Source organism: Tyto alba, unplaced genomic scaffold (genome assembly GCF_018691265.1).
Source record: "Tyto alba isolate M040663 unplaced genomic scaffold, T.alba_DEE_v4.0 Super-Scaffold_13, whole genome shotgun sequence".
Lineage (NCBI taxonomy): Eukaryota > Metazoa > Chordata > Aves > Strigiformes > Tytonidae > Tyto > Tyto alba.
The window spans coordinates 44,565,221-44,589,994 of NW_024881275.1; the positions used below are offsets into that span (position 1 = coordinate 44,565,221).

General features: G+C 38.7%; 1 protein-coding gene across 3 annotated transcripts in view; it reads right to left on the minus strand.

Moving 5' to 3' along the window:
* SLC44A1 (solute carrier family 44 member 1) overlaps positions 1–24,774 on the minus strand; it is a 63,962-nt gene that overhangs the window by 18,707 nt on the left and 20,481 nt on the right. For all 3 annotated transcript variants that reach the window (XM_033009244.2, XM_033009242.2, XM_033009241.2), the window contains 4 exons: positions 23,910–24,052; positions 16,312–16,448; positions 4,697–4,790; positions 250–419 (listed from right to left, as the gene is read on the minus strand). In XM_033009244.2, coding sequence (XP_032865135.2) covers positions 250–419; positions 4,697–4,790; positions 16,312–16,448; positions 23,910–24,052 — 544 coding nt within the window. The remainder of the gene's footprint in view (positions 1–249; positions 420–4,696; positions 4,791–16,311; positions 16,449–23,909; positions 24,053–24,774) is intronic.

Genomic DNA, 24,774 nt, shown 5'->3' on the forward strand with positions numbered 1-24,774 from the left:
ACTACACCAAAACTAATGCTGGCTAATCAACAGCCATGCATCCTCTATCTCATAATCAGTGGAAGAGGATTAAAACCAGGAATGCATATGTATATTGCTTCTGAGTAAGTTACCCATCTGTCAAATAAAAGTTTAAAAAAGCATTATGAACCATTTTCTAAGGGTTTTTGCTTATATTGTGGTTAGAGATGTGTTAACAATCTCCTAATGCAGTACTAAGAAATAGCTAGTAATGAGAAAAACAATTACCTAGTGATAACAAGCAAAGTCCCATTATAATCTCTTTGCTGGTCATAACTCCACTAATCAGCCTGTGTAAGACACTACTGTCACTGACAAAGGTGATCAGGGCCTCTGCAAACTTGGCATAGCAGGAAATGTTCACAGGAGCACAGCGATGGAAGAATGGAATAGGTGCACTGGTGACACAAGAAAAAAAAAATCAGAAAAAAAAATTACTCCTACTTAATATAAATGCCACATCAACACACAAATGAAGGGTGAATAGATGCAACCATTCCACCCTCATAACATCATAACCAGAAACCATGTGTTGAATGCACAAGTGCTGCTGGAATGAGGATGATCATAATGGGAAGTGATGCAGTTCTTAACACGTAACCCTGTGAGGCTGGAGTGCACAGTCCAACAGGAAATTATTACCCTCCCACCCTTAAACATCAAGGCTCAGAAAATACATATTCCCAGTTCCGCTTAAATGTCTCTCATTCAAGTGTCAGGTGGCGAACCAGCAGCTGAAACAATACCTTTCACTCAGATTAGAATGGAATACTGGCCCATATTTGCAGCAGAAGAAATCCCAGAATGACAATACTCTTCTTAAAGCATGTATTTTATGCTAAAAGGCATCATCACTTAAAATTGCTGCCAAGCAAACCCAATGTATTTATTTTTAGTCCTTCCCCATACTAAACTTGCTCTTGCGTTGAAGATTACAGACTATTTACTTTCACTAACTTGTTTAAACTTACGCTATACATTGTTTGGAAACCATGCAAAGATGCCTCCATTGTTTCATTATTCCTGAACTGTTTTAGAAGCATCCTCCCCAAAAATACTGTCACTATGCATTAAACTTTGCAGCATGCTCAGCAGAACTTGTTATCACGTCCATCAGAGGAAGATACGAGAATAAAAAAATTCACTTTAACAGTGGGTAATTTTGTTTTCCAAATGTTTCCCATTAAGTAGCTGCCTTTCTTGCTTATAAACTATGTCAAATCTCAAAATGGCCTATGACATCTTCTGATCAGTCTTCCCAATTACACTTTAGACACATGTTCCATGAATTACATGTTCCCTCCTGTAACTGGATCCAGTGAAAGAAATGTCTTTTGTATTATGTCAGTCTTTTCTTCTAACCTCTGTATTTGTTTTACCCTGCCCAATCTTCCTTACAAGATTTCAGTGGACTGTAGCAGCAATGCACATAATCTTTTGCAGTTTCCCCATTTCAGCAATGACCTATAAACCAGCAATTTTCTGTACTCAACAACTATTTGCTAAGCCCATACACTTCCAAAATTCTAACCATCATTTTAAACACATAGTGAGTAAACCAGCTGCCTTAGTCACATCCCTTCTATGCATTGTTTTTTGGGAAAAAGAGATGACATGCTGAAAACTGTTAGTGTGTAATTACTCTGTATAGAATTTGGGAGAAATTATGATCACCTGCCATACCTAGGTGATTAGCAGATTCTAGGTTTTTGTTTGAAGTGACTGACGATTGCAAATTATATGGTTTTAAACTTACTGTGCTGAGTGGGTAAATGCATTTGGAGATGCTCATATTGATGGTCTACTTTTGGGTAATGATGAAGACAGCAGTTAAGCACAGCAAAGTAACTGTGAATTAGTCACAGTTGTTAAAAACCAAATTAACCCATAATGATGGCTGCTGTATTTAAAAGGCTGCCCACGTATCCTCTCAGCCTCTTACAACATAGCCTGTTTTGGAATAAGCAGCATGCTGCACTTCACCATATGCAGTAATACTAGAAAAGACTGAAATTTGAGAGGTTTATTTAATTGTTAACTACTCCAAATTTGCAGAAAGCCTAGAGCATTTAGAAGCTGGCAATTATCAGTAACAAAGCTCAAATGTTGAGCTGGGAGTAGGCAAAGGACTGTCATTCCTGCATCCAAGTAGAAAATACCCATTTTGAAAAGGGGAACTAATGGAATTAAAATACCGTTCCAAAATCCATCCCAACAGAGGAAAACATGCTTTTTGCATACAAGAGTTTATATTACTCATCTAACATCCCTTAAGCTATAGCAATTTCACTATACAGTTTAAGCTACCTATTTAAATGTTCAAGAATTAATTTCTAGCTTCATTGTAATTAATAATAAAAGAAAATAGGCTAGTGGTTCCTACAAGCTTTCCTGAGTAAATGGGACTCCTGAGAATCCGCCTTTTGAGATCTGTTGCTGTTTCAGTGCTTCTGACTGAATGAGTAGGCAAGGAAAGGTATCTTGTTTAATAAAAAATGTGCTATTTTATATGGCCTCTTGATTGTAACTTGGTATATTACATACTGAAATGGAATTACAAGTTTCTGAGAATAACGACACGATGCTTAATCATGAACAAGAGCAAATAAAGTTCAAGCCAGCAGATGGTGGTGTTAAAAACTGTATTTTTAAAGCAACATTCAAATGAAATCAAGAGACCCATTTGATTGCTCAAGTATTAGATTTCAGAGGAGAGCTTCTTCCTTTCGCTACTACACCTGGGCATATGCAGCAATCTGGTGGGGGGAGCCTGGCTGGGACGCCACTGCTAGCTGGTCTTTATAACCTCTACAGGGCAGCCCCTTGGTACAGCTCAGCACAGCTGGCTGATAGATGAATGATGCAGGGAAAAGCTGGATCGGTTTTCCTCTAGGGTCCTCTTAAAGTCATGCTCTACTGAGACTGAGATATGGTCTCTGGAAGAAACATGTACCGCTGGCTGCATTGCTAGACTGCACTGCTGTGTCAAAGTTGGACATAACGCCTTGAAGCTGGAGGATCAGTCCATTGAGAGGTGAAGCCTCAACTGAAGGGTGTCAAGAAGCCTGGTCATCAAACAGAAAACATCAAGGGACAGTCCTCACAGCATATGCCACCTCTGTCCCATGGACCTAATGGGAATCAGATGACAGTTCAAATCTGAGAACAGGAGTGTAAGGTAACTTCTCCCTGAATGCCTCAGCCTACAGGGTGTTGGGCTTTAATTTGTTTGTCTCCACAGGATTCCATTTCCCCTCCAAATTACACTGATTTGCTCAAATAATTTAACAATAAAAATCTGAAAACCAGAGTGGTTTACAGATACAATAGTGGCCCTTTTTGCCTTAGAGCATTAAGTTCAGTCTTTTCAATCTCAAAAATATTCAAACATATTGTACATTTTATTCATACTAAATAAAAAAGGGGAAATACACCACCTACACCATAGCTTTTCAAAAATAACTCGATGTAGATTTCGTGAGTAATTTACATAGTGTCATTAGAGCTCTGACACACTGTTCTATCCTTCTGTTTTCTTATTAAGCTATATTCTTTCAGACTAAATGACATGGGAACACACAATCAGAAAAGTCAATATAATTCTGGCAAAAACTAAGACTGACAAGCCTTTTCAGTATGCAAGCTGGCACTGAAGTTTTCATTTGTTTTTGTATTACAGCTGTAACAGCTGGTTAGCTGCATGGAATATTAATCTGCTGTGGTGAAAAGTAAAAAAAAAAGTTAATATTCCAGCTGCTATTATTGTCACTACAATATAAGAAAGCTATTCACTGGAGAGGCTACCTTGCAGACAAGAGAGACTTAAAATCGTGAGTTTTTAGAACTGACACAATTATAACATTTAATAAAACCATAACAGAAAACTCTGCATAGGAAAAGACTCTGCAGTTACAACCCACTACTAAGTATGTTTGAGAAGCTAAACTTTGAGAAAACACATAATTTTTCTTGAGTGAGTGGAATTACAGACAGAAGGGTATATACAACAGCAAACAGATCACTTATTTTCTCAGCAGTGCTCGTCTCCACAGTTCCAGGCAGCAGAGCTAGCAAACTTTTTGGAGCTATGAACTTCTGTATTATACTTCACAAAAAGCAGTCTAATACAATATTTTAAATAATAAAACTCAAATCAATCTGTTTGTAAAATACAGCCCTATTTTTGGTACTTGACCATCCTTGTATTAGTCATTTGAGACTGAAGAAATAAAAAATGAAACAATTTGCTAAATTTGACTGTCTGAGGTAAGGTGTAAGAAGTGAACACTGTGGAGAGCTGTGTGCCAATCTATCCTTTTTCCTCCCAAAGATCCAAAGTGCTCCTTAACTGTCTCTGATCTGCAGTGCTGACAGGCAGCTGGCTATAGGGTCAAAGGCAGTAAAACAGCTGATACTCAGCACAGTGTCAGTTACATCGAGATAGAAGAGAACTTGAAGAGACCAGCTCAATACTCTCAGTAACACATGCATGGATAGTTTGGGGTATTCTTTAAGAGTTGCTTTCACACTCTTTTAAAAACATGTAGCAATATTAAACTAAAACATACACCTGTAAAACAGAATAAATCTGTGCTGCATATTTTCTGAAGAACTGCCATGAACAAAACAAATTTCTGCTCCCTCCACCCCCAATCCAACAAGATGTTAATATTACCTCTCTGGAACAGGATATTTAGGACACAACTTGGCAGCCCTTGGGTCTGTAGTGTATTCTGACGGCTGTAGTTCATAGCTACACAGAGTGGATCCTGTTGAGAGGGAAAAGAAAAATGATAGGGAAAAAATATAAAACTCAAATATTCCCATTCTTTGCAAATGGTAATAAAACTGATATAGGTCCTGATTCTGCAGATCCTCGTGCTCTTACCACACAGATATGCTACAGTTCCTCCTGTAATGGAACAGTGAATCAAGTCCAACACAGGCTTCAGTGTAACAGAAGGACACTATCTAGCTTTGGGTCTTCCAACATTTGTGTACTCGTTGTGTACTCGAATGGAAAATGCTGATTCACAATGCAGTGTAAAAGAGAAGGACACACAGCACTTTGAAATCACCGTCCCCCTGCTACCCCACCATGCTTTTTATTGATCATTTTTAGTGCATGAGTATTGCATAAGACAATATTCATTATAGAAAGAAAACATTCAAGTGTTTTTTTTTTTTTAGGTTGGGTTGTTTTTTGTATTTTCAAAATACATCTGGGTCTACAGACTTCAGAGAGGGGAACAATGGAACCAAACCACTGAAGTTAGAAACTTGGGTGAAAAATAACACAAGCACTGAGTTAGATGTCCAAAACTTCTAACAAAGCTGAACTTTCTCCATAAACAAATCAGTACAGCACAATAAAGATCAAGTTGACTACAACAAAATTTAAACATAATTTAAAGTTTCCTTAGTATCTGACCCTTGACCTAACAGAAGTACACCACCTAGACAGACATCTTTCCGTTTGTCCATAATCAAGATACTGAACGTTTGAGACAATGCTTCTAGGAATACAGCAAGTGCAAAATCAGATTGGAGCAGCAGTCTCACAGAAACTGGAGGAAAAGTTAAGAAATTTTCCAATGGTATAAGCTGCCTATCCAAAGATGAGTTTCTTCCCAGGCCTGTTTGCAAACAGATTGCTTACTCCCCAGTGCAAGGGCTCCGAATACATAGCATTTGGTGTCCTTTTCTTCCTACCTAATAAACTAAGGACATCTTGATCATCGCTTTAAATATTCAATTATTTCCATTATGAAAATCATCTCTCCAGAAATACTTTGTAGCATGGACTTCTACAAACTGGATCTGGATAATACATACACACTTTTACCCAAATTACATCACGAATTTTGAGAAACAGCATTATCTTAGCCTGCATGACACCAAACAGAAGTATTATTTGTAGAATTTGTAGAATATTATTTGCAGAAATCGTGCTTACCATTGCCACATTGCTACCTCTATGAAGAGACATCTATTTACAGACTGAAAGAGAACAGAGTGAGCAGCTGAGCAGGCTATCCCATGCAGTCTCTGGAACACTACTTTAATACTTCTATCAATTAGTTTTTTGAGGGCAGATCCAAAACACCAAATACACCACTGAAGCAACTTAGATTTCCTGCAAAGAGAAGCTATCAGGTAAAACATCTGAACTCTATTTTCAATTATACTGTTTATATGAATCCTTACGCCTCTCATTGCTTATGTGGAAAGCACAGCATGAGATAAATAGACATCAGACAGAAACTACCCTCCTTACGTTGTAGTTGTAGATGCAGTATCTAAAAGTAATTATTCTTATTTTTGGATGAAACACTCTATACTGCTGCAAAATTTTAAAATCTATTCTTGTAGGTATGAAAACTTCTGCATCAAGTACATTTAGAAACAACTCCAGAATTTGATGGATGGGCAGCAATAGTCACCTGGTTATCTTAAAACCAGAATGAAAAAGAAGACTGCAAATATTTACATTTATTTTGCTTTGAATATATGCCAAAAGCTAAGTTATAAATATGGTTGACAGCTGGCTGAATATGAGCCAGCAGTGCACCAGGCGGCCAAGGTGGCCAGTAGCATCTTGGCTTGTATCAGAAATAGTGTGGCCAGCAGGACTGGGGAAGTGATTGTCCCCTTGTACTGGGCACTGGTGAGGCTGCACCTTGAATACTGTGTTCAGTTTTGGGCCCCTCACTATGGAAAAGACATTGAGGTGCTGTAGCAGGTCCAAAGAAGGGCAACAAAGCTGGTGAAGGGAAGAACAAGTCTTATGAGGAGCGGCTGAGGGAATTGGGTTTGTTTATCCTGCAGAAAAGGAGGCTGAAGGGAGACCTTCTCACTCTCTACAACTACCTGAAAGGATGTTGTAGCAAGGTGGGTGTCCATCTCTTCTCCCAAGTAGCAAGTGATAGCATGAGAGGAAATGGCCTCAATTTATGCCAGGGGAGGTTTAGATTGGATATTAGGAAAAATTTCTTCACCAAAAGGGTTGTCAAGCACTGGAACAGGCTGCCCAGGGAAGTGGTTGAGTCACCATCCCTGGAGGTATTAAAACGGTGTAGATGTGCCTGGGGACATGGTTTAGTGGTGGACTTGGCAGTGTTAGGTTAATGGCTGGAATCTGTGGTCTTAAAGGTCTTTTTCAACATAAATGATTCCATTGTTCTATTCTATGATTCTGTGATGAAAACAAGTAGTTTTGTAGGCAGAAGTGAAGGAGGATGCTGTATGTGGACAGCTGTATACAGATTCATGATACAGAATGTTCGGTGGCAGCTTGGTCATTTTGCCATTCAACACTACCAGTGCTGAACTACAGTTTAAGTATCTTATGCAGAGACCTCCCCACCCAAATAAGCCTAAGGGACACACCTGATCTGTGGATATCTATGTTGCCTTGTGACTTCTAGCAGTCTAGAAGTCTAGAGAAAAAGAGTTGAATTTGATATGGCCATTATTATTATCACTCGTGAATGTTTCAAATATATTATGGGTAGAATTCAGAGAGCAAACTGACAAATCATTGAAGTAGTACATCCTTTGCTTCATATAGCAATGTAGATATTTCTTCTGGAGAAATCATTAGACAAACAACATCAAACTGTGCTACAGAGATTGGATTTGAGATCCCAATATGTTGCAACCTTAAAGAAAAATACTTCTGAACTATGCAGAGCAACAGTTGCTGGGCTACTGGTGAGCACAGTTTACTGATCCCACAGTGCTGTTATTCGGTGCTTTTGCCTACAGAGTGGTAACCTAGAAATAAAATACAGTTTCTGTTCCATGGTTTCTTTTCCGTGAATAGAGTTGCTCCAGCCACTGGAACATTTTGGAGCCATGACTGCAGCAAAGCATCTCAAGACAAACCTGCCTTTCAACCTTAACCTAGTCATAGGAATGACAGCCACCATTTCCTTTAAAAATCTTCTTTCTGTTTTGGCTAGGCCTGTATCTGTAAGGAGCAGAACAGCCATTTTCTCTGGCATTCCTAAAAACACCTACATTTAGTACAAGTTATGTAAAGATGCTGTAGAAAGCCAGGACAAAGATGGGCAGCAAAATTCTTACTTTAAAGATTCTTTCCAGCTGAGAAGGCAAATTATTAAAGGTCTTGTGTGCTCAGAGGACCCAGCACACAGAACAAGACATAACCCCCTGCATTCCACACCAGTACAGTAAGTAGGAAGTTCCGTACTACCCCAAGGTGGCTAGATAAATCTACTTTTAGAGACCAGAGCTCCAGTTCAGCTTTCTTTTCTGTATTTGCTGTGTTGCAAACACACAAAACCTCTGTTACATCAGCATCAATATAAAAGTTTACAGCTTGAGAAATGGTAAGAATTCCTAAGTCATATGCTAAGAGGACCAGCCTTTAGAGGAAACCACTGATATGAATACTGCCTGAATGATAATGGTGGAAAGCACATCAGGGGTTCTGGATTCCATTCTGAGCTGCTCAACAGAGCCTACCCCTCTATCAACACTGTTAGCAGGAACTAAAACAAGGACTTTCAGATCTAAAATCATGGACTTATATTCAGAGTCAAGGATTTAAGCATAAAGATACAGAACTATGCAGAGATACCTGGGATATCTTCAGTACCAGGAGCAGAACAGTCACTTTAGGAGCTTAGGAATATGTTCTGCTTAAGTTAGGCATGGCTTCAAGCAGCTCCACATACCCCTGTTCATAGATAGGTAGCAAAATACAGCCTGAGAGACTAGAAGCCTATTTTGATAAGGAAACTTATATGCTATTCCATGCATGGTCTCACTGTTTTGAGTCTGACTGACAGCATGCACACATATGTGACGTAACTGACTTCTAAATGACCATATGGCAAAGTAGGGCTTATAGTTTAAAACCTCAACATTTATTCCATTTTAAGCATACCCTCTCCTTCTCAAGCAACATCCTATTAGTCCATCAGTAATGTAAGTCCTCTGACAAAGGAATCAAACTACAGGTAATCACAGATATAGAAGTGTGCAGAAATGTTAGCAGGAGTGAGACTGTTTAAATCACAACTACTGGCCTCTGTATTTTGTGCCAATGTTAATTCCTCTTGGGTTCTGGGTGTTTTATGAGGAAGTGTCACCAATTAAACCATAGCTAACATTGTGAATACATGACTCACAGATGATTACACTTGACCAACCCATGCAATACAGGCTAGATGTTGAGATAGCTGGATATTGACAGAGCTGAAGTTCACGAGTATTCAGAAAGGATAAAGCTCCCAGACTCTCACAAAGATGAAATTCTTAACGCTTTTCTACTTTTCTCACTCCAGACCTTACCTCAAATCTATCTGTTGAACTCTACCAGCTATAAACTTTTAATCTGAACCATATTACCAGTCCAAAGCTTCACACAATGAGGTAACTTGGTACACTACCAATAACTGCATATTATCTTAGCATATTATGGACTAGCAACACAGCATAGTGTTCTGAGTTTGAAAGTGGAAAGTTTGAAAAAATGGAAGTTTAAGACACTAGCTCATGTATCAGTACGGAATTCTGCTCCAAATTCCACAGTGAAAAACCACAGAACAGGCAGAATGTCAAGCACTACTTCCACAGGAGGTGGTAAGTTACTATCCATTGCTGACTTCTGCCAGTAACAGAGTACAATGCTGCATGACCTCAGAAAAAGCGTGCCCATGAGGAGTAATAACAAGACCCTCTCTTCACAAACCCCCAACAAGTGGAAAAAGGTTTAGGCCATCATGAAAGGAAATACATCAATGCTGACCAGACTTTCCTCATTTCAGTAGACTGTCTGCTAGGTCTGACAACTGTAATCATACCCTGTCTATAACTACAGAAGGTAATTCTACTCAGAACACAAGCACTAAGAATGAATAAAGTTGAAACTTATATAAATTTCCTATTTGCCTATATGGTTTTAGAACAACAAAAACATTCCAGAAGCAGACAAGTACAAATTTGATGCTTCATTTAGGAATGAGGTAGCATTTAGCTGTGCACAGATTAGCATCAGAGCTGGGAATGAGTGAGAAAACAAGAACTCCACTTCTTAGCCATTGATCTGAATACAGCCTGAAGTAGCAGTTAATGTGGAAGCATCAGAGGTCTGCACAAACATACCTAAACATTGCAGCTACGCCTTTTGCGAATGGTGCAGGAATAGAGGCAGAAGTCCAAACAAGGATAGAGTTGAACCTTAACACCTAAACCTGATTTCTGGGCCCCAGTAGAGCCTAGAAAAATAGTTACACCTTCAGATGAGCAAGAAGGCGTAGGACGGACCTCTTTGCAGTCAGGACTTCTCAGATAAATATGACAGATTTGCTCTCTGAATAAAGCAAGCTTCATTCTCTAGATCTATCCACTTGTGCCTTCCAGAAGCAGTGTGTGTTTTTAGAGGAAGGGAAGTAAGGATTGTATATATCTAAACTTCTGGTTGTTGCAGAGAGACATACCATCACTTCTTTAAAAAAGTGAGCATCAGAGGGCAGGAGAAATTACAGCTTGCTTTTATAAATAAATGTGGGACTGAAGTGAAAGTAAGTATTCTCCAATGCCTGCAAGAATATTCAAAAAAAATCCAATACAAAACCCCACTAAGATTTTTAAATGTCTCCACAATTCCATAAACCATAAAGAGAACTACTGAGATAGCTAAGCACATATGCTGTTACAACTAACTGTACATTAAAAAAAAAAAAGAAAAAAATCCTAGAGCCAGAATTCATATACATTTGAGTTGTAATTAAAAAGCCCAGACTATCCTGTTCTCTTATCCCTCATTCTTATCAACAGTACAGAAGGCTGAAAACAAATATTCATTTACCCATTCCTCCACCTGCATTTCTTCCAGTGCTAAATAAAATCAGCTGTTCTGCAATCAAATTAAAAATTCATTTAATCCAGTAGCAGATGTTTCCCCTACTGTATCTTTAGCTCTCCACTACTTACAGCTCAAAGATATCCTTGAGTAGTAACCTCCTATTAAATCTCCAAACACTATTATTCTAACAGTTTATCTTCTGGTATCTAACATATCGTCATGGCACTAAGTTTTGTAAATTAACCATAACTTGTGTGGAAAAAAATCTGGCTCTTTGATGGCTAGTAATTTAATTTTTGACCTCTGGTTACATACTGTTCAGGTTCTGAGATCAAGGAATAATATTTTTTTAACCTTCTCTAAGCTATTTCCACTTTTAATTATCTTACTCTTCCTGATGGTTTCCTCTTTTCCAGGCAGAAGAATCACTGGTCTTTTATTGTGATCATCCCTGTTTCCCTTCTCAGTATGTGTACACATACTGGGAATATACATATATGTGTGTGTGTATAAGGTTAAAAAAAATTAAGAAAACACTGTCAAGGAAGGACTGGAACACAGACTTTATGATGTCAACAGAGCATGAATTTACAGAAAATACAGTCCTTATTTTTTTCTCTTCAAAATTAATAAACATTACACTTTCAGACAATGTTGTGCCACCACCTAATCCTCTTGCTATCCTCAGTAGCCTCACAATCTCTTTCCCAAGTAGCAATAACCATTTTGAAGTGAAATACTAAATGCATAACAATGGTTGTTTCCCACTCCTTCACTCTGTAGGCATTCCTTTCCATTTGACATTTTATTTCACTACAATTGATACCAGATTTTTTTAATGCAATTCTAAATAATTCAGTAGCCGCAGCAAGATTTATTACCTCATTGTTTCTCGCCCTTCCCAAATGGTTTATTAATGTAATCAATAACACAACAGAGTATTACTGGAGGACTACACGTGCAGCCGCTTTCTGTTGTGAAAACAATTTCATTCTGACTAGAGGATCCATTTCCAACACAAGACAACCCTGATGGACAGTTCTGGTAACAGGCAGAGCAGCAGTGGATGACTCCGTATCTTAAAATCAGTCATAGCATACTTTCATTCCAGCCATTCAAAAAATGACAATATTAACACACTCACGTCCCCAAAGACTTAGTGGTGCAGAATCTCTTTAACCATAAGATGCCTCTAACTAGTACGGTACAACAGGCTTCAGGAAAATTCATGAGCAAAGGATTAAGTTTTAACTCGCACGTTTTCACTAAACACAAAGTGTGTGTGGGGAATGGGAGCAGAAGAACAATTTCAGAAGCTGGCAGCAACCGATGTAACTGCTATTTCTAACGCAAGTACCAATGGTAACTGCCAAGATGTATTTTGATTACTACACATTAATATGTCATTATCTTCAGACAAAAGAAAAATCTTTTCTTTTTCCCCCAGTGGTTCCTTCCCATAGCTCAGAGAGGTGACCAGCTCTAACTTAGCCAGACTAATTTCCTTTATTGACTTCTTTTAGGTCAGTCTCCATAGCAGACCTGATGTAGCTTTACCTCTGGCTCTAAGTCTAGCTGGATTCTGACAACTGACACAGCTGCCAATATGCTATAAAATAGAAATTTCATTTTAGGTTCCTAAATCTGCATCCGGTCATTTACACAACACGAATACTAGTTCCCACAATGACCAGTCAGTATGGTTATCACTGAATTAAACATGACAGAAATTATGGCCACCTGTTTAGTGTTTCCTTTTAGTAGTGACATTTCATTATTCATTTGGCACAGTCATATATGAATTATATCTTCAAGGATATTTCCAAATGCTTTGGCAAGTCCTTGAAAACAGCACTGCAATATTTCATGGACATTAAGTTTTGAAGCATCAATCAGCCTTCTAGAAAAAAATCAGCTTTCAGTCACATTACTCAAATACATTATTTAAGTGCCAAGAGCAACAAAAACACTGCATCCTGAGTACTCCCTGCCTAAGGTGTTCTGCTGGGTGAGAAAATCCTGAGGAGACCAGCAGCAGCCAGTTTACAACATTCTCAGTTGTGTCCAATCCATATCTCTACAAGCTCAAGTATCAGCATTGCTGTGTGAGAATAGCAGCAGAACATGTTCTCAGCCAACAGTGCACCTTTCTGCACCACCTCCACGAGTTGCTCCAGAACTTTCCTGTTTTTACACCTTGCGCCTTTGCACAGACTGAAGATCTGAATGTTCAACTGCAGGGCTGCTTCTTTCCCTTTTTACTCCTCTTGTAAAAGGTCCCAACTGGTTCCCAGTGCTCTGTGTGTCAATTATTCTGAATAGGGTAAAGCATGCTTTCATGTTTTCCTAAAATTATCCAGGCTTTGTGAGGGACAGACTTCTCTTAGATAGGAAGGTACTACAAATGCAGGACCTGACTGTGGGAGAACAAGAGGGGTGGGGATGAGAATGAAGTTACTGTCCTGAAATAGTGCAGCGTTATTCACCAAATCAGCTCCTTTTTCCAAAATACAGCAGAATAGCAAGTGCATCATTACTGATTCAGGAATTCAAAAGGCTGCTTTGTCATAAGATGATCTTCTTGCCTCAAGCAAGTATTTTCCCTGCCCCAAATGCTTATTTATAATCTTGCTTACAGAAAAATACAAGCTGTACTACACAATAAGCAAGAGCTCTGTCATAACTGCTCTGAACCTCAGGGGTTAGCAGTTCTGTCATGTTGTCTACAGGCAATCAAGTGCCTGTCCCACTTTGAGAAAGATACCACGAATACTAAGCTAGCTGAAAGAGCATACGTGGTATTGATAAAATTATTGATCAATATAAGGATGTTGTAGTATGTTTTACTATGTTATATCTTTTGATAAAGCTGTTTAAATAAAAAAACCTTTGTTTGAACTTACCACACCACCTCTTGATGTGTTGAGGCACAACAGAGAATTTCTTCAGATTGAAGGGTTCTTAAACAGTAATTTATGAAAGAATTCCAAAGTGCATGGATAAGTAAGGTGGTTTCAGGGATGGCACGTGAGCTAGGTGAAAATGGCTAGCTCTTCAAATGCACATGCAACAACCTACACAGAGCCCATCTCCAGCACAATCGCTATTTTCAGGTTGCAGGAAGGGTTAAAGCTTTCAGAAAGGCTCAGCAGAACAAAATTAAGAGTTGACTGTATTCTCTACCCATATATTTAAAACATTAAGGTGGTTTTCTTGTTGAGTGTTAGAAGTTGCAAGCCTGGGAAAATGCAGAATTGATTATCACAAGAAACCAAACATATACGTCTTGCCTTTCTTATTCAGAATTTGACAGCTGAACTCTAAATTCTAACTAGATATCATCACAAACATAGAAATTGTAATTAACCTCTGTGCAGTCATGTTCAAAGTCCTCAGATTTTCTTATTATACATTTTACAGTGGGGTCTATGGTCACTTGAAATAGACTGCCAAACACAATCCTAGCATTAATTAATTTAAACCCACTATCGTAGTTACAAAGTGGCTCTCAGATGAATTATTCTGCTTACTGAGTTTTGTTTCTGTCTACTTATTTTTAATACTAATTCACTGTTTTTACTCTATTGCAAGACTGAATCATGCTTGAACTTTTACTATACATATGCAACATTTAAGGTGATCAATATTTAAGCTGTTCATTTGCTGCAAAACATCACTTTTTGGAACTGGCACTGGTTGGTGAACATTTAAGCAGAAACCTAACCATGAAGATGACAATATTTCTCTGAACTGTGTGATTCCAGTCTCGCATAGAGTTCATCTACAAAAGGAAAGCTCAATTTAGGTTATTACCTGGTTTTGACAAACCAAATATCATATAATGAAAATTAGAAATTGAACTCATTAATGATTCTGTTCTGCTGCAATACGTTTCATACTTTCATCCAAGCTTCTGTAAACTGAAACAATTGCCTGTGATATTAATAATAAAAAAAAAAATCTTTTATCTTTAGGTTTTAAAATCTAAAACAGTAAGGGAGATACAGTAAGAATGGAAAATCATGAAGACAAAGCATAGTATGTTTTAAGAAGAGTAGTTTTTGGTGTACTTTAAAAGGTGGTTATACTGAACATATTTCAGGCACAGTTAGTAAGAGATTTGACTTATAAACATAGAAACAGTGTTTGTGGTAAAACAAGGCATGGCTGCATTTCATTATTTCAAGAGGTACTTAAGAAACTCCACTACTAAAGACCTTTACTTCACACTGACAAATAACTGACATGCATTAGTTAAGAAAAACACAGCACACTCAGATAAGGGGTAAAGAGTAAGACTGTAGATACTGGTTAGTTTCACTGTGGGCTTGTATTTGGCAACAGTGCACAGATCACATGAGGAAGGTCCCATTCACAGACCACCTGCTGCACTGTGCTGGCACAGCTGTTCGTGCATCTCCACACATGCTGTGATGCTACGTGATAGTTCAGCTCCCCGATCAAGCTGTCAGACACACAGGTATACAGGCACAGTGCAGTGGGAGACCCAAGGGCACTAACAGTATTCTAGGGTGACTTTAAGTCACTCTGCTTTCAAACAAGAAGTATTCACATAACCTGTACCAGAACAGAAATCAACATTTCATTTCCTTCTACGAAAAGTTATCAGTTACACTGCTTTGAACTTGGTCAGCCAGACTGATTCATCATTAGTCAAATATCTGGCAAAGAAATCTTACCACAGCATTTTAAAAGAGTAAGTAGGAAAGTTTAGGATAAAACACTCTCACTTGAATAGCTGAAAAGCCCTGAAATATCCTCAAATTAAGTTTTGATCTTTACTTTCTTTTGGCAGGTCCAGAAGTTGGTTACTTCTCATGGGTTTTATTACATACAGTGTTAAAATATGAATTGAGACAGTAATATCAGTATTATTACTAAGAGAAAAAGTACTGCTCTTAGGGGAGATGGGGTACAGTATTTCATTTGTTAATACGGTTAGTTTCCTTTGCACTTCTTTAAAAAATGTAAGAAAAGAAAAGTACCCCAGGAATTGCACTGTAGCACTGAATGAAAGCAGGAATATTTTCACATCCACAGCTATATTCTGTGCAGTACGTGTCATTCAATAGCAGTGTTGCTCTCGCTAACACCATACATATGAGGATGTTTCAACAGCATTACTGCTGAGCAGCCATGTCAGGACACTTCCACAGGAGTTGAGAACATACCCTATAATCAGACATTCCCTTGTTACATTTCGTACTCCTGTTTTAACAGTGATCTTTCAAAACTGTCCAAAACATAACAGAAAAGAATCATATTAATACTGTACGATTTAGTAAAGTTTTAGCTTAATAAAAATACCACCTTATTTCTATTGATATTTCTCAATACATATTTCATTTTTAGCTCAGCTAATGAATAAGTCTTTTTTTAATTCTCTGAAAATATCCAGTACATGAACAAAAACAGACATGCTTTTTGCATACCGTTAGTTTCTGCAAATATCTGAATATCAGCCAGAGTTTTTAGTTCTTTCCTTGGGCAAGCTGATACACACAAGGCAAGAGACTTGATCCTCTGATGTACTAGATCAATGTTGCATGGATCCAAGAAGAACACATACCTAGGGAAGAAAAAAGATAAATTTCTTCTATTTTAATTAAACATTACACTGAACAAAATTACCTTAATTTCAAACTAAAGGATTCAGCCAAGACTTACCTTCAGTCTATCCAGAAACACAGGAAATTTGATATTATCATAATTGTGTGAATCAAAAGCATTCATGCACTCAACATATTTATATATTTCTGAATCACACAGAAAGGACATTTACCAGATTCAAGTCCACTCAGATGGTGCTGATCATAAAAACAGCAGCACTTTTACCATGCCTCTTCACTGATTTGAGTCTAAACATTCACAAAGCTTCACTCCAACCTTAAACTTGACTTCAAGCTTTCCAGCTTTTTCCAAAAAGACCCAATAAACTCCGTAAATCTATACTTATACTGCAAAAAGGACAAATCCCATGGCTATTTTAATGAATACACATAACACCAGTAATTAATAGCAGCTTTTTTGTTTATATTGATTTTCCACACTATTGGTCCATATGACTGAGCAGACTACTTCAGTATTTATTTTGAAATAAAAATTGTTCAGATATTTCAAGTAGAACTATCTCATGTTCCAGTGCAGTATTTTAAAGAGATTCTATTTGCCAACTTTCCATGATGAGTCACTGTCATTTAAAAACCCAGTGTGTGAAGTTTTTAAAACTAGCTAGCATCATCTTCTGGCTATACATTTTTCATCAAAATGCTAACCCCACAGTATTGTCCATTCATGACATAATACAGATGCAGAATGTTCTTCTATTCTGAAGATGAACAAGTCTTTTAAATTCCTACAGTTCTGGAGATATACTATGCTTTAAAATACTCTCTTCATATTATCTAATGTCATTGTAGGAAAATAACACCAAACTGCCATGTAAAATGCTATTTCTATTTTTGCAGTCCCCACAATTGGAATTAATTCTGTAAACAATAAAAACCCCTTCTGCTCCTAGAAAGCATTTAGGTCCTGCCTGAACACTTTCAGCCTATACACCAATCGCTGTCTAACTTTCCCCCACAGAAAGACTGTTCTATTATCCAGTCTAAGCATACAAAAATTATTAGTACTGTCTTACTTCCTGAAAGTCCATCAAAACCCATGTCATCGGTATCAACTGTAATATGGTAATAGACTACTTGTATCTCTTTCCTTGCCCACACCTCTGTGAAAATTGTCCAGTACTATTTCTGTTTTTTTTACTTAATAAATACTACATACATATCTCGGGACTCCATAGATCATAAAAGCCTAAGAAGCAAGTACAAACATGAAAAATTCTGTCCCACAGACACAGCCAAAGTAACTGCATGTGAGCAATAAACCATGAATTCCACAGTCTTGCTTTATTTCAAAGAAAATACTCTTGAGATGATACCAAGACATACAATATTTATTTTAACTGGACACTCACATTATAGCTTCCTCTTATGAGGGCAAGTTCCCACAATTGCTATTCCGTAGTGTAAGAGTAAATGGAAGGAGAATGTCTTCTCCTTTAAGGCTATCTGATCAAAGGAGCTATAAAAAGAATTTGTAGATTCAAACCTGACGGACATGTGGTAAGGGAGGCTGTGATGGTACCAAACTTGGCCAGTCACACTAGTTGGTGCCAGTGTGAGAATTCTTTCAGTAAGAATATCTGGCTAAGTACCTCCCCAGACTGTGATGATAAGGAAAAGGAGAGAGACACTCAGACATAACACTTGACCAATTATTGTTAATGAAAACAATAACCAGAAACACACCTAGTCAATCACAACAACTGATGGGCTATGAAGAAACTGCAGGCGGGGACTTCACAACTAATAAAGATGCAAACCCAAAGCTGCAGGATGCAGGAGGGGTCAGTGGGACTGTGCCAGCTGCTGAGAGGATGGGCATGGGACAGGATTCAGGGAGAAACAAAGTGAGGGACAGACAGAAAGGGGTCTAAAAGGGGACAATTGCGTGTAAACCAGTGTTGGTTAGTACAGTGGTCTGACCAAGTCTGCCACCTGATCACTGCAGTCTGTCCTACCCTTTCACTATATCCGTTCTTAACTCTCTCCTCATAATTTCAGTCTCTATCCAATGTGCACGGATGCTGCAAAGACTAAGTGACAGCTACTGGGGGAACCAATGTGATGGATTTGGTACCAGCAGCTAGAGTCAGACCAGGGGTTTGGGTGCCTGAGGCCTGTCGTGTCAGCTACCAAAATGAGTGGGGTCTCAGTGCCAGCGACTGGGGTCTTGGCTACCAGCTACTGGGTTGGGAACAATGTATGTCCCAAAAAAAGCAGCTATAGAAGTGAAGAGCTCAGCACAGGTAGCTGGAGCAGGACCGTGGGTCACAGCCTGTGGGGTGCTGGCTGTTGGCAGAGGCTGAGCATCTATACCATCCCCAAAGCAGGTGAGCACACGTATAACTCATCAGCAAACTCCAAGCTGTACCAGCTGGTGAGTAGGAGGCTCTGGGTCCAGGCAGAGCTGCCAGGTGGGCAGAGGGTATGTGCTGGTATTTGGGGAGCTGTGGGTGTCAACAGGGTGAGAGTGTGACAGTGAGCAGCAAGCTGGATCAACTGCCAAGTAGGGGGGACCCACTGGGTGGCTAAGGGGGCCTGGGATTTGGACAAAGGGACTGTGGTGGTACTTGGGGGATCCGTAAATGTACGTGTGCCTGTGAACCTGGAAAGTGTCATGCGTGTGCCCCCACTATTGACCTTCTGTCTCTAGGAGCCCCCGAGGAAGTGGGGATGTGGCTGTCTGTGCTTGTGTTGATGTGAGTTCTGCATTATGGGCACTGTTGAAGGCAGCACTGTGACAGTACACGTAACGAGTTATGTCAGTGCCCCATGTGTGTCTGTCCATTCACATCCTCCAGCCCAGACAGGGACCCTGGGTCCTGGCCTGCACTAGGCTGGGCTGCAGTGGCTGGATGGGAGGCTCCTCCGAATGTCCTTTAACACATATTACCTAAGGAAACCAGGGCAGGAATGTCAGCATTAACAAGCTAGAATTCAGCCCACTTCTGCAGTGATTTAAACCGAAGGGCCAAGCTATAATTTTAATGGCCAGAAGAAATGAGAATATTTTGTAAAATAAACACTGCAATTTTAACTCAAGCCTAGAAATTTAGAAATACAATGCAACTATAGTGCCATATGCAGTTTTGACAGAAGCTTCCTGTGTTACCCTTAAACAGACACATGTAATTCAAACAGCACATTGCATGGTTCAGAGACAGTTCTGACAGCAATAAAGCAGCTGCAAAGCAAACTCCAAGCTATAAAATCTGTGGCTTCAATCCATGCTCTAGGAAGACAGAAGTAAGATTTTTTTTTTTTTTAATTTCTAGCAGCTGAAACAAGAATCAAAATGCTAAGCAGAGCATTACAGAGAAAAAGGTATTTTCGTTTTTGTTTTTAAAGCTTACTTATTGAAAATATGTGAGTTTACTGCAGAAAATTCCATACTGTGTCACCACAGAATAGGTTTTGTTACTCATTAGAAGAATGTACTTACATGTTTTGTGCTGCAATTTCAGTTATTTAGAATCAACACTAGACTAATTCGTTGATAAGAAAGTAACATAGATCAGCAATACAAAGACCGAAGTAAACAAAGTGATCATATTGTTAGACATGCTTCAACACTGAGAATGAAAATTTGTTTGCTCTAGGAAATTCAGTATATCAGATTTACAACCTAGGGAGAATCTTTATGCATCTTTATGAAGCATCAGCCCTGAAGAGAAGGACTTGGGGGCTACTAGTGGATGAAAAACTGGACAAGAGCCAGCAATGTGCACCCAGAGCCCAAAAAGCCAACTGTATCCTGGGCTGCGTCGAAAGAACTGTGGCCAGCAGGTCAAGGGGAGGTGATTGTCCCCCCCTACTCTGCTCTAGTGAGACAGCCCCCTGAAGCGCTGGGGCCTGTAGTACACAAAAAACATGGACCTGTTGGAGCGGGTCCAGGGGAGGGCCACGAAAATAACGAGAGGGCTGGAAGACCTCTCATATGAAGAAAGGCTGAGGGTTGGGTCAGTGCAGCCCAGAGAAAAGAAGACTCTGGGGAGACCTTATTGTGACTTCTCAGTACTTAAAGGGGGCATATAAGAAAGATGCAGAGGTATTTTTATGAAGGCTTGTAGTGATAGGACAAGGGTAACTATTTTAAACTGAAAGAGGGTAGATTTAACTGAGATATTAGGAAGAAATTATTTGTGAGGGTGGTGAGACACTGGACCAGGCTACCCAGGTAAGCTGTGGCTGCCCCCTCCCTGGAAATGTTCAGGGTCAGGTTGGAGGAGACTTTGAGCAACCTGATTTAGTTGACGATGTGCCTGACCATGGTGGAGTGTTCGGACTAGATGATTTCTAAAGGTCCCTTCAAACCCAAAGCATCTATGGTTCTATGATTCTTTGATCTTAACAATCCACTTTTCTGAAAAAATCAAAGTTTGTTAAAAGAACCTCTGAAATACTGCATGATGAAAGTTACTTGAGTGAAAATAACTGCATGTAATTTTTAATGTCCTCCTCCTGTTGCCATACTAAAAACTAGACATTTTAAATGACTCTTTAATTTTAAGCTGTTTTCTATACATAAAGGAAAATAAGGAAGAGTTTATTTAGCTTTCCAAAAGCCACAGTTTCTGAAAATAAGGTCAAGTTGTCCGTCCTGAGGCATGTAATTCAAAATAAATTTCAGTAAGAGTTCTCAAAATGCATATTTTATTTTTTTTTTTACAGATCTACAGGATAACCTTCCTTATGCTTTACTACCATTTTGAGCTTACATTACAATGTGTTTCTTTTTTCACTTCTGAAAGAAAAATACAGATTTCTGAGAAAGCAATTAGAAATGTAATTTCAAAATGACCAGAGGATTAAAAAAAAAAAAGCATCGACAATTTTGGCTTCTGACTGGTAGCTTACTAGACAAGTGTCCTACTACCTGTTCTATACAAGTGTCCTATTACATGCCTACGAAAAATACAGCAGTTTCCTCTTCCCCTGCAAAAACAGGAAGACAAAGCAAATAAAAGGTCATTTTTTAACCCCCTTATAGCTGTCAGAACTTGAAAAGCAAGGCGTTTATTCGAAGCAGATAGGTTTAACGAGAATTCACTGCCAGAGCTAGACTATAATCCCATGTCTCGCTCTGAAGGCACAGCTTGTTAAAGCTGTACAGTATTTTCTTTGTAAAAATAAAAAGATGCCTGATTCACTGTTGATGAGACCAGACTGTATAATCCTTCTTCATCTCACTGGTTTCAGCATATCTGATGCACACAGATCAAATCATATCCCAGTGAGGACTCTCCTCTTCACCCCTGCCACTCAGATTTCCATATCCAAACAGACCACATCCATTTCACTTCCTCATTACAGTGCCTACCAGTTGCTGTCATTTACATGGAATAAAATGTTATTTTTACAGGTGGTTTAGCTTTTCTGCCTTGGACTGGGAAATGAAGACAGAATTACCCTGCAAGCATAATGAAATGAGAGTAACTTCATGTTTCCAGAACCTCATTTGTAGAGTTTAAAGCTCTTTCTTTCTCTACACAAACTGAAAAGTACAGGCAGGAAGAAGAATTTATTTTTACAGTCTGTCCAAAAAGTACTTCTATAAAATCGCATGAAATAGTACCATGGACTCCACCTCAGACACTGCAGGACCTCCATGTGCTAGAGACAGTCACAAAGCAGGTACTTTCTTCTGAAAAATTGACAAGCAAATTAAAAAAGCTACATGGTGTGAGAGTGGGAAGGATCACTCACTTATGTAAGAACTGGCCTCTTCCAAAGCTGGACTGTACCAGGCACTTCCCTGTGAACAGTTACAGTCTGCCCTGGTAGAAGGATTTTACTCATGTTTAACGAAACAGACATGATGATATCACATATGAGTGTATCCACTCATTTGCTTAGGTCATGCCTCAAGCCACAATGCCTTTATTAGAAAAGCACAGTCCTTCTGAACCTTATTAAGACTTTGACAAGCAACAGGCTCTGCCTATTAACTGTGTTAAAAATAGTTTACATTTTTATTTGCTCTTTCAACCTTGCCTTTACAAGAGGAAATCACTTAGCAGCAGTAGATGTTTCTCCTCATGATGGCCTCATTTCTGTCACATGTAGAAGACTATTACACTATTAATTGTTACTTTTCAATAAGTTGTCTGAGTTTCTTCACACAAACTCAGACACCATTTCTTTCTACAGGTAAGCTTAAAATTATAATTTAAAGATTTGCATTTTCTCTCACAAGAATGACAATTTTGCATTGAATACTCCTGATTTTAGAAAGCACTGAAATATTTATATAAAAAGGTAGGAAAATGATGCTGCGTAAGTTTTAAGTCCTTCAACCCTCCTGTAAAATGTGATTAGATTAAGAAATTATTCTTTTGACAGAAGAAATCTGTAAAATGTTACAGGCTATTTTATTTAACTCGAATTCTTCTGGTAACACATAATTACCTAGCCACATTAAGTCTTAAATCAGATATTTAGAAATCTTACAGTATTGCAACTCAGAATAAGCAGATTTTAGGAAAGCATCGTTCTAAAATAATACATGGAAATTATGGATTTTCTGTTAGTCTGAAAGTAAAGTATGAAGTAAAAGGCTATCGTACTCAGAAATTAAAGACTTTCTAGTTCTTTGAAGAAATCAACAGTGAAAGAAACATCTTTTTTGTCAATTAATACCACTGTTCTAAGCTTAGACTGAATAAAGTCACCCAAGTTGTACAGATGAACTCTGAGTACTAACTGGCAGACAGATCTCAACAGACATTTGCAGGTTTTCAGTGTGTCAGTTCAGAATCCTTATTAGTCAGCTCCAGTACTGGCACTGCAGTCTGATGCTTTTCTGCACAATAAGTAGGAAATATCTGTGCTGGTTCTGACCTGTAAGTATGTGTTTTAACATCACACTGCTTAACAAGAGTAGTGTGATGCTCAAAAGTTTTGTGCATTTTCTCCACAAGCCACCTGCATATATTCTGCTTACAGTTCAAATTTTAAAGTCTCCTTTTAATGTGTCAGATATATCCCATCCCCCCCTAAACTCTGTGGTAGAAACTGAGCATACTGCATCAAAAGCAAACCATTTCTAGGTAGATATCAAAGGCCTGCTCCCAAATCTGAGAATACTTGTCATATCTAAAACTCTAACAAACAAGATTCTTCAGTGGCCTGATACTAAATCATACGTGAAGTGGATGGTAAAAAAGAGAAATTCCACAATGTCTTAGATGTACTCACATTGCACATCTGTCAACATACACTCTCCAAGTACTGTTGCTGGTTATTACAAAAGATTGTTGTTCTCTAGGTGAGAAGAGTGGAGAAGAACAAGTAGGAATAAGTCAGAGTATCCCTTTTCCCACTTTATTGAAAACCACTCTCAAAGGAAGAAGGGTTTCGCCTTTCCTGGTTTACAGAATGAAGCAATTGAATCACATACTCACTTCTTGTGTGTAAGGTCCAGACCACTGTTGACTATTCCCTCCACCTTGACATTTTTCTGTCCACAAATGTTTCCATAACTGTCATATCCTGAAAGCAGTCTTGCAGCTGCTCCTGTAGCTATTGAAAAGCCACAGATAAAACCCTGAAGGAGAAAAAAAACGCACAGTTTAGTAATACTCTGACAGCTGGGAAAAGTCAGTTTAATTCATTTGGTTCAAAGGTTCTTTAAAAATTCTTTCAGATAGAAAAAAGAAAGACAAGGACCATCCACGGAGAACTGTTGTGCAGTTATAAAACAGAATGCAAGCCAAAAGAGGATTCAGACATCTAACACTGCATATTATCCAAGCATAGTTAAGAATCTTGGAGGTGTTTTTTTGAGAGTCATATTGTCAGCAAGTGGTGCATGAAGCAGAAGGGAGGCCAAGGGCAGGCAGTGAAGGAGAGCTACAGAGCTGGAGTTGTCAAGTGTTAGTATGCATCTTAGAGGACTCCAGACCATTCATATTTTCTTGCTTTAAGGTTTCCCCCCCCTTCAAATTATGTAATTTCAAAGATAAGCTAGAATGAAGAAGCCTATCTGACGTAAGTTCCTTTTAAGGAAATCCTCTGAAGCAAGTGACCAGGTCAAAGCCACTATGGTTCCAGATGCTGGGTTCAAATACAGAAAAGAAACAGACACAGAGCAAGAGAATACAAAATGGCTCAGAGTAATGTGAAGACATACCCAATGTCAGGCAGGTCTTGCTGTGAACTTTCAGAGATATTTCACTAGCAAAACCAGTATCAAGGCAGTGATTACATGAACAGGAGATGAGCGCAAAAGAAACATTAGCTCTCTAGCAACACCACTGACAGGGAGAA